Source organism: Caretta caretta, chromosome 6, assembly GCF_965140235.1.
Source record: "Caretta caretta isolate rCarCar2 chromosome 6, rCarCar1.hap1, whole genome shotgun sequence".
NCBI classification, from domain to species: domain Eukaryota; kingdom Metazoa; phylum Chordata; order Testudines; family Cheloniidae; genus Caretta; species Caretta caretta.
Window position 1 is genome coordinate 41319669 of NC_134211.1, and position 11435 is coordinate 41331103.

General features: G+C 40.4%; 1 protein-coding gene across 1 annotated transcript; it reads left to right on the forward strand.

Annotated features, from left to right (window-relative positions):
• Positions 1-431: 431 nt before the first annotated feature.
• On the forward strand, positions 432-9834 carry KCNA4 (potassium voltage-gated channel subfamily A member 4). Its single transcript, XM_048855034.2, has 2 exons — positions 432-1216; positions 1945-9834. Exon 2 carries the CDS (start codon positions 2751-2753, stop codon positions 4743-4745), a length of 1995 nt encoding a protein of 664 aa, XP_048710991.1. The 5' UTR covers positions 432-1216; positions 1945-2750; the 3' UTR covers positions 4746-9834.
• Positions 9835-11435: the final 1601 nt, after the last annotated feature.

Here is an 11435-nt window from a genome sequence, read left to right on the forward strand (position 1 = left end):
TGCTCCAGTAGGAGCAGTAAGACTGATTCTCTATTATGATGCTGCAGATTGGGAGATCAGGGCCAAAATTCAGCAGGAGACAGGTAGATCCAGCTTGTACCTGATATTGTGTGTGACATTTATTCTCTGATTCATTTTGAAATTTCCAGTGCCTTCTGAGCAGCATGGATTTTCTTTCTTAAAAAAATAATAATAAAAAGACAGCCTTGAGCATTGACCTGAGAGCTAAGTTTTATTAGCCAACGTATGTATTATTCAGCTCTGGAATATTTCTTTCAATAATTAATATATGAATACAAAAAGAGACAATGCCAAAGGGGGTTTGCAAATACCTTAATCAGCGCAAGGGGGCCTGCGGCCGCTAGGGGCCGATAGAGGGCTGGAAAGCCCGGGGTATAAATCAGACCAGGCGTTCGTCCTTCAGTGATACGTAAACACAGTTGAGAATTGGGCAGAAGACTGACAAAGGGGGCTAGAGAGCGGGAGAGAGCAACAGTTCTTGCTCCGGCAGATAACTGATCACAGAGTTCCCTTGATTGCTGCGCGGGGGCTTGAACACCCGGGAGTGAAAATCTCGCTGTTGATTTTGATTGTATTTGTTGTAATTGCATCACTCCCACCCCCCATCGCCCTAGAAATAACATCAGCAACAACAAGTGGAGGCTGAGAGCGTGACTGGTAGCTGGACTGCGGGGCGAGCAGCTGCAGGGTGCACGGGCTTGAGAGGGAAATTGCCACAAGCAGGACGCATCTTTTTTTATCAATAGCCAGAGCCGGGCTTGGTACAGGGATTATGTCACGTTGATTCACAAATCCTACAGCAAGCGCCGGGGTTGGGAAGACTAGTGATCACACACACACACACACACACACACACACACATACGTGCCCGCGCGCGCGCGCGCGCACACACACACGCGAATCCTCTCTTTTTTTCTGGAGCAAGATTCTTGATTGTTGTTGTTTTGCTAAGATCTGGGCTAAGAAGTGATCGTCGCTGACCAGAATTCTCCAGAGCCGGGCTAGCCGTCTGGCTCCCTCCAGGAGGTCTGGTTCCATATAAAGGGAAGTGAGAAAGAGAAGTCATCAACCTGTAGTTTTGACGGTCCCTACACCTGCAAACCTAGATTGCTTAGTACAGTCCCCTCCTCGGGAGCTCTTTCTCCAGATCCTTGGACGAACGAGAACAGCGTTGCTATTTCTCTGCCTAGGAACAGTAAGTATAATGGCATATTAATAAACAGGTAGCTATAAATGAGGGTGCTATTTCTTAGGGGTGTAGTGGGGTGGGGTGTGTGTGTGTGTGTGTGTTGCTCCATAGAAGCTACAGTTTGTATTTTTTTGGTCATACAAGTATGGATGTTCCTCACTTAATGTGCCCAGATATGTACCTGTTACTAAGTGACAATTTAGTACAACCTGCAGTATGACTAAAACATAAGTTAGATTTAGAATACACTGTATCATTCCTGCTTCTAATTAAGTTCCAAATATATAGCAAAAGCTATTCTGTATATATGTCTCTTTGTGCAACATTTGATATATATGTATGTAAGATTTTATACATATATATTAATATATAAAAGTCTTGCAAAATTTGAATGCCATATACAGTAGTATTTTTATGGATCCATTTTTATGGATTTATGGATCTAGAGTTTGAAAGAGAAAACAATTATATACTTAAGTGCACTTATATGTATATATGCACACACCCATTTCCATACACACAGTCATATAAAATCTATGGGTGTATGGAGCATGTGTGTGTGTGTGATGTATAAATGTGAATAGTGTGGGTAGTGGATGGCTGAACACCTTAATAAATGACACAATTTGCACTTGACCTACACTGTGGCCTCTTAGAAAAATGAACCAATCTTTTCTAAACCTTTTTGTTTTCTTTGTTATTTTTGTGTGTATGTGTGTGTGCATGTGCCTCAGGTTAAGTACTTCTGCATGAGCATAACCAAAGGGTGATCCACTCCCTTGTCCCCTATGGAGACCTCAGAGCCAGTGTTGCAGCCTTCTCCTCCTCCTCCTCCTCTTGCCACTGCAGCTACTGCCCTGGGTGCTGCTCCAAGGTTTGAGACACTGTTGACAGGCTGAAGAAAGAAGGCTTGCAAAGACCTCCTCACTGTGTAAATAAAATGATGGCTGGAAGTTACTTCAACTCCCTAAATATTATTAAGCAGTAATCATATTGCTAGGCCAAAGCATTGCTTGGAGCAAATGAGAAAAGAGACTATTGGCATTTGGTTACAATGATAAACTAAAGACCTGAAACTTTTTTGGGTCAAGAAAACAACAGGACAGTTACCTCCTTGCTTTGCATAAACATTTGCTCATTGCTGGGTGCAGTCCTTGGAGTCTACAACAAAATCATGAATTTGAACAGATGTGTGGATTCTGGATAGGCCACTGGAGTGTAATAAGAATAAAGAGGCTTGGTGGATGAAAGGACAAGGCCTAGACTCTTTCTGAGATCAAATCTGAAGGCTGCATCTGTTATTTTTTTGATAGCAAAACAGTTATTTGTGTCAGACATCCTGGAAGATAAGAAAATGCAGATTTTGTGGTGGTTACAATTTTGCAAAACTGAAATTCAGTTTTATTAATAACATGATGTGCTGTGCTTCCAAGAAACTGTCCTCCAAATGCAAATGGCTTTGAACTTGTCCTCATAGAAGTCGAGGTGTGACTATAGATATTCCAGACTATTTTGTATTAAACAAATAAACAATTACAAAATGGAGGTTGCAATGGTGAGTGCAGATAGCTCTGGCTGCAACAGCCACATGCCCTATGGATATGCCGTCCAGGCTCGGGCTCGGGAGAGAGAACGACTGGCACACTCGAGGGCAGCGGCAGCTGCAGCTGTGGCAGCAGCAACAGCAGCAGTAGAAGGTGGGGCCTCATTAGGAGGCGGACCCTATCACCACTACCACCAGGTACAGAGTGGGGGGGCTTCCTCTTCTCACAATGGCAATGCATCACACAGCAGTTTGCTCCAGCGTCAGAACAGCAGAAGGAGGAAGCGAGGGAGAAAGAGGAGCCACTATCTGGGTAGCAGGGATTGTGGGGCCTCCTTCCCCTGTTCTGAGCTGCTGCCTCTCAGTGGCTCTGAAGAGAAGATACTGAAGGACTTGAGTGAGGAGGAAGAAGAGGATGAGGGGGAGGATGAAGAGGATGAGGAGGAAGGAAAGTTCTTCTACAGTGATGAGGATGAGGTGGATGAGTTTTCGTATTTGGACCAGCCACCTGATGATTGTGGCGGTGGTGGCCCTGGGGGCTACAGCACTATACGCTACAGCGAGTATGAGTGCTGCGAACGGGTAGTGATCAACGTGTCAGGACTGCGGTTCGAGACTCAGCTGAAGACCTTGGCTCAGTTCCCTGACACACTGCTGGGTGATCCGGCGAAGCGGGGCAGGTACTTTGACCCACTCAGGAATGAGTACTTCTTTGATAGGAACCGGCCCAGCTTTGATGCCATCCTGTACTACTACCAGTCTGGGGGCCGTCTGAAGAGGCCAGTCAACGTGCCCTTTGATATCTTCACTGAGGAAGTGAAATTCTATCAGCTTGGGGAGGAGGCCATGCTCAAGTTCAGGGAGGATGAAGGGTTCGTCAAAGAGGAAGAGGATAGGGCTTTGCCCAACAATGAGTTCAAGAAGCAGATCTGGCTGCTGTTTGAGTACCCAGAGAGTTCCAGTGCAGCCAGGGGCATTGCCATTGTCTCTGTCTTGGTCATCTTGATCTCCATCGTCATTTTCTGTCTGGAGACTTTGCCAGAATTCAGAGACAACAAGGAGCTCATATTGTCCCTAGGCTTGGGGAGGGGGCTTTTCAATGAGACTCTGCACCTGGATGGTGGGGGGAACACTATCTTCAATGACCCATTTTTCATTGTTGAGACAGTCTGCATCATCTGGTTCTCCTTTGAGTTTACAGTGAGATGGTTTGCCTGCCCCAGCAAAGCGGTCTTCATCAAGAACATCATGAACATCATAGACATTGTCTCCATCTTGCCTTACTTCATTACCCTGGGCACTGAGCTGGCCCAGCAGCAGGGCAGTAATGGTCAACAGGCCATGTCTTTTGCAATCCTGAGGATCATCCGTCTGGTCAGGGTGTTTCGCATCTTCAAGCTCTCCAGACACTCTAAGGGTTTGCAGATCCTAGGTCATACGCTCAGAGCCAGCATGAGGGAGCTGGGGCTCCTCATCTTCTTTCTTTTTATTGGAGTCATTTTGTTTTCCAGTGCTGTTTACTTTGCAGAAGCTGATGAACCTTCCACTCATTTTCAAAGCATCCCAGATGCCTTTTGGTGGGCTGTAGTGACCATGACCACAGTTGGTTATGGTGACATGAAACCCATAACTGTGGGTGGGAAGATAGTCGGGTCCCTGTGTGCCATCGCAGGTGTGTTAACCATTGCTTTACCAGTGCCAGTGATTGTCTCCAATTTTAACTATTTCTATCACAGAGAGACTGAGAATGAAGAACAAACACAACTGACGCAAAATGCAGTCAGTTGTCCATACCTCCCAACAAATTTACTGAAGAAATTTAGAAGCTCATCATCTTCTTCCACAGAGGGTAAATCAGAGTATTTGGAGATGGAAGAAGGCGTTAAAGAGTCTCTTTGTGTAAAGGAAAAAAAATGTCAGGACACAGGGAATGACAGTGAGACAGAAAAGAAAAACTGTGTAAATTCAAAATCTGTGGAAACTGATGTGTAATATTGAAAGTTTCCAAATATACTTATGCATTAAAGAGTGCAGTGATAAAAATGAAATATGCAAACAAAAGTCTCAAGCATACAGTAGTATGCCCTTTATTGGTTAAATACAAATACAGAATAGTGTTGCTAAACTTGTATTACATATCAAGTAAATTATATACCTTGTGGAAGAGGTGGTTTGAGCTTATGTAATTTCAAACTTTATATTTTTATTAGAATGCAGGCATTTTGCACATGAGGGGAAGAAATCATTAAAACCAAGACAGTTTTAAATTGGGTGTGTGAACTGTTGACATCACTAAGATCTCAGTGGTAAAAGTTGGCATTCAGAGGTATTTACTATGTAAGAAACAATGAAGTTCAGCAGTCATTATCCATTTATCAATGCTTTAATAGCTGTTACCATAAATCTTTGGATTTCATAGTTGTCATCTTCAAAACAGTAAAAATTATTGTAAAAACCAAAATTATTCTACAGAACATAGGTCTAAATGTTATCTTGAAATAGCTAATGTTTGTTTTTAATTGGAAATTAACTTTGAAAAGGCTGCTGAACCTCCAGAAATTGTTTATTTTTATAACTCTCTTTGGAGGCATTGCAGCATTTGTTGTCTAATACATGGAAGAAATGAAGTAAGATAATCATTTAACATGGTCTGAATGCAGTGGCAAAGTGACTGGAATGCTTTTTTGCACTACTTTTTATGCTGGAGATATATTGAAAGAGACTTCATACTGTGAATGTTTACTAATGTAGTAGTTCAATGACAATCATTGGAAGAGTGAATTCTGTATCTCATTTTATTGTTTTGTGTGTGTGTGTGTCTGTGTGTGTGTGTGATGCTGATGGCTAACCAGCTAATGTTACATTAAGTCCATATTCTTTTAATTATGACTATCTGTGATCTGGAAAAGGACTGTGAAGTAAAATTTTATAATCTTTTTTTTTTTTAAACGGTCTGCTCTATTGATGCCCTCAAGAAATAACAATGTATTTTATATTTTCTTTACTGGTTACTTCAGCATTCAGAATCCATGATAAATACATGCACTTTGTCAGTATTGATGTAATTCTGAGTAATCGAAGGGACTGTAGCAGTAATAAGATGTTCAACTGATACAGTGATGAGGACTAAGAATTGCTAAATGTGCTATTATTGGAGCTGTGTTTTTTTCCTTAATTACAGCTTTCACCCATGTGCATTTGAAATAACCTTTAAGATCCATAGTAGGCATTCTGGGATTTAGAATAAACACTTCAGAACCCACGCTGTGCTCAAGAAAGCATTTGTTGATCCATTCTCACTTATGTTTAAGCCAGTCCTACCTTCCTTGTGCACCCCAAGCTCCTATTAACCTCAGTTGGAGATGTGGGTGTGCAAAGACTGTACTGTCAGGCCCATTGCATATTTCAGAACGTGGAATGAAATAGGGAAGGTATCATCTAACAAAGTATGCATTCAAAATAGGTATTTTTTGGAGATAGAATTATCTGGGAAGGGCATTACTAAAGTGGAACAGTTTCAGAGAAGGCATTGCGGAATCCAGAAAGGTCCAAATTACTACCCTTGAACAATATTGACACGAGCACTTTGGGACCTGGAAACAGGCATTGTTAGAAATAGAGGGAGTTAAACAACACTAGTAAGTTGGTGTGATTTTTGCAATGGCAATCCAAAGCCCAAAAGAGGAATTCTGGGAATGAGAAATGACAAAGTTCTGGTGCTGAAAAGTGTCATTTTTTTAGTACCCAGAACTAACCTCAATTAATGTAAATTGCACACAGGTATCAACCTGGTGTGGTTAATTTTCAGCAACATCATGTGGCACAGAATGGAGCCTTAGGTTGAGGACTTTCCTGGTTGGTCAATTTTTGCCCTCATGGTTATTGTGTGGGTCATGTCAGCCAAGAAGATCCTCTACTTATCCTCCAATACAAACATCACTAATCTTATTAAAAATACATTAATATTATTGATGGTACAGCAGAAAACATGGCATTGTGCTCAGCCTTGATTGAAAGGCCACAGATAAGCATTAGATTCCTCGCATAAAATCCTGAACAGATTTCACCAACTTTTTGAAGAGGCATTAAGCAAAGGTCCTATTTAGTGTGCTGACATTAAATTCAGCTAAGTTTTAAAGTGTAATACCCAAATAGTTTTTATTTGTAGAAATTCACTATAAATAAGATACTGTATTTCATTCTTGCTATTCTAGGGAAACAAATTTTTAAAAAAGCCTATAAAGAGGAAGTGTTAGTAATAAGGATGAGCATTAGTATATATACCACAAAAATCAACCAAAATAAAGTGCTTTGTTAACAGGTGTCAGTAACAGCTTAAGAACATATGGATTCCTGTGTATACTGAATTTAAAGCAGTACTATATAAGCCAGGTCCCAGGTGATCTTATTTGAGTCAGTAAAAAGGTAGTGAAAATAAGGGAAGTACAAGCTAAAGACAAATGAGTGGAAAATAAGGAGTGCAGGTGTGCATGATAATTTGGCTGATAGGGAAAGTGGGAAATTTAGGCTGGATGAGAGACCATGGAATTTTGAATCTTCAGACTGAGAGTATTGTAGAAATAAGGAATAAAGCTCTTTGTTTCAGAGGGAAAGGCATATGTTGCATTACTCTTGGGGACTTGCAGTAGTAAATAGAAGAACATTATGATGTCAGACGAAACTGCTGTGCCTCTTGAAGATGTATATGAGCCTGTGTACATGTAATTGTTAAGTCAGGGGTTGCCAATATAAATGAGAATAACTGTAGCTCAAAATTAGGTATTGCTACTAGTTTGGCAGACCATTCTGAAACATACAAAATGACCCTGCATTTCCAGAAAGGAAACTAATATCTTTACACGGACCTTTGGATTTGATCGGCCCACTGCTCATCAGTCCAATCAGTTATGACAGTCTGAAAAGGCCTCACCCCAAACACACCTTCAGTCCATGAAAAGACTAAAATCTGTAGGTCATAAATCCTTTCAATAAAATGGAAAGTCTCAATAAAATACAACTTAGGTTGCAACTTTGTGCAAGAGAAATCCCTGTTTAAGCACCTATAGTTCCCATTTATTACCACCGCTTCTGCTGTCAAAGCTTTCTTAATGTTATTTGATGCTGACAACTACCAGAATAAAATATTGTCATCATTTGGGCATTCTCTGATTCTTAAATTATGGACGAGAAATGCATCCCTGGTATAAGTGTACTGAAGTGCATGGAGTTGCACCAGGGATATATTTGGCCCTAGTACTGTAGTTCAGACCATGCCACAACAGACATATGCTCCAGCTGCAAATAACACAAAATGAAATATTTTGAGATTTTGGGCCTGTTTGTTGTAAAATCTAGAGCAATTCCAGTAGAAGTCATTGAGTTACATCAATGCAAAGTGGGATTTCAAATGGATTTCCGTTAATTTTCTAAATTGCTCGTCATGTTCAGAAATAATATATCATTTTATCGTTCCACTTGGTGACAAGGCAAGAAAGCAGGTTTTTAAGGAGTGTGCTTTGCTAAGGGAACAGCTGATTTAATGCATGACTTATATTCAGAGACTTATATTTTTTCCTTCCTTAGAGTCATGCTGTTTCTTGAAATCACATTGACTCATGGAAACCTCAGTCTGGGTCCCCAAACTGGTATGAACCCAACTGTTGTGTTTCTTTGTTAGGGAGCACAATGTCTAGGCTTCTCAGTGTTTAGCAAAGCCTTCTCAGAATGGTTCTAACATAAAAGCCATTGATGGAAAGCACAGTTCTTTGTTTCGGTTTGAAGAAAAATCTCCTATCTCCTTTTTTTGCATTGAAGAGAGTCCATTTCATTTGTTTCCATGTCATGCAAAGTAATTTTAGGCAGTGCAGGTGCATGGACAAATTGTTATAGGTATGTCCAAGTCACAACAAACTTGTGCTTGGTATTTTGCGGATGTTAAATATGAATTCTGGATTGTTCTTTGTCATAGAAAGCATAATTTGGTTGGGTTTTGGGCCAGCAAAACCTTGTTCTAGCTCGTGATGGAACATGAAAAATCTATTCTGGATGGCTTTGATGTGTACAAAGTCTGATTTAAGTGTCATCAGGTCATATCCCTGAACAAAAGAAAAGAACTGTGTTTAGTGGCTCCAGACCCAGAAAGTTCATGTCAGGTGTGTTTTTTGAATTGTAGGAAGTGTTATGAAAAATCAATTTTTAGGTGGCTCAAGAGGATGAAAAACTTACACTTCATGGTTGGGAAAGCATGGGAAGGGCATTTTAGAGGAAAGGTGACAGGAAAGGCAGCTCTGAGTACCCACCTATACTCATAATCTAGAAATGCCTATTTTGGGCATGCCTAGTTTTTCCTGCATAGCCTTGATTTATGATGTGGCCTCTTAGTGATCCCAGAGTTTGGGAAGCCAATTTTCAGTGCAAACAAAGTATTAAAATAAGGCTTGTGGAAATTTGTTGGTAGTCTTCAAATTAAATATGAACTTTACTTGGTATTTTAGCTTTCAGTAATGCAATTCCTCAGGACCCATTTCTGACTGGTCCAGTGTTTGTTCTGCTTTCACTGTATCCTAACATAAATACTGGCCTAAATTATTGCAATTGGTATGAAAAAAGTAATATGTCAAAACATGGATTAGCTTTTTAAAATTGACATAACATCCAGCATAGATACTATAGTTTTTGTTATAATAGGAGTGACCAAAATCCAAATTCATAATATTTGTAGACATGGCTCAGGGTATGCATTTTATTGTTGATGTATTTGAATGACCAAATATTTTTGGCTTTACAGTGAATGGGTCTTGTTTAATGGTTTACCCATATTTGTGCATCTTTGTTTGAAACAAGCGATTGTGGAGAAATCCGTTATTTTTAAATCACTGAGACGGAAATGAACCTACCTTCATTTCCACAAAGATCATATGAGGTGAAAATAACTCTTGACAACTTAATTCCTGGTTAAACACTTAAAAGATTTTACCTGGGAACCAGGTGCAAATATGAAACTTTATATATTACTTCCATGCTTTCTATGTATTCAGAACTCGGATTACATATTAGTTCATAAAGACGAGTCATTAAATCATTTTGTACTGAGGTGCATGAATTAATTTTATTTTAAACTCTTTTCTGGAAAATTATAATGTGCCTTGAGGACTTTTTTTGCAACAGGTCCTTTACAAAGCAAAGCAAAGCAAAACAAACAAAAAGAAAAGAAGAGAGATGTTAAGTTACATTTCAAAATCTGATAAAAGATTCTGACCGGTGGAAAGTAGGTAAGTAAAAATTGTGTTTAATTATTCCTTCAGTTGCGCAGGCATAACATTGCCACTGAAACCAAATTAGGGATCAGTTGGTTAAAGGAAGTTTGCAACTACAAATCTAATTACTTTATAAATTATGTCTAATTCAGGTTCTTACATGACCCCCATTATTGTAGTATCTGAGCACCTCATAATCTTTAATGTTTTTTCCTCACAACACCCCTGTATGGTAGGGACTTGCTATTATACTCATTTACACATGGAGAACTAAGGCATAGGGAGACTGTGACTTGCCTAAGGTCACACAGGAAGTCTCTGGTGGAGCAGGGATTTGAACCTACATCTCAAAAGTGCTAAACTAGCACACTAAGTAATGGATCATGCTTTCTCCTTAGGGTGCTCAAAAATACTACACATAGTCATATTTTTCTTAAACAGAACTGTTAATGCTGCAATGTCCGACATTTTTTTTACTGGGCTGTGTGGAAAAAGATGGATAAAGCTCTTCTTTATTTCTCTTTTGTGTGCTGCAGGGATTTTTATGTTTAGTTTGGGAGGGTGTATTTGATTTTGTAAGTTACGTCGTAAAGAGCTTTGACATAGAATGAGATAGGTGCCTCTTTGTAGTCTTATCAATAAAAATAAATCTAGTGAGTATGAAGTTTGGGCTTAGTCCAGAGGTGAAAGTAAGCAGGTACGGCGTACCGATAAGAAAGTGGCCACCGGTACACAGCCGACCGTACCGGGAGGGCCACTGACTTCGGGGGCAGCTGCCTTGGGGCCCGGCAATTTAAAAGGGCCTAGGGCTCCCGGCTGCTGCTGCTGCTGCTAACACGCCAGCGGCCGGAGCCCTGGGTGGTGCACGTCGGGCAGTACTGAAGGGCTGGCTGGGGGAGTCTGGCCCCAGCCCCGCCCCTCCTACCCAAAGCCCCACCCCTTCTGGGGCCCAGAACCACCCCTCCCTACCTTGCCAAGGACCCCGGCCACCCTGTGTACCGATAAATCTTTTAAATTACTTTCACCCCTGGTTTAATCTTCGAACAGTCCATGTGAGAAGATCCCTTTGAAATTGATGGTGGGACCTTCAGGATTGGATTCCCGAAATTATCACATTATGGCCATAAGAAATATTTATTGATGATGGAAATACAACCAAAATTATACAATGGCATTGCTATTCTTTTAATTTAGTTTAGTGTAGTTATTCTGTCTTTGAGCCTAATCCTAATCCCACTGAAGTCAATGTTAAAACTGTTGGCTTTAGTGAGTGTAAGACTGGGCCCTTAATCAACTATTGAAAATATTATTACATAGTTTGAGAATGCAGTTCATATCTGTAGTTTATATTTATACTGATATAATGTGGCCTGATCTTGTTCCCATTAAAGTCAATGGGAGTTTGTCCTTAATGTTGATAGGAGCA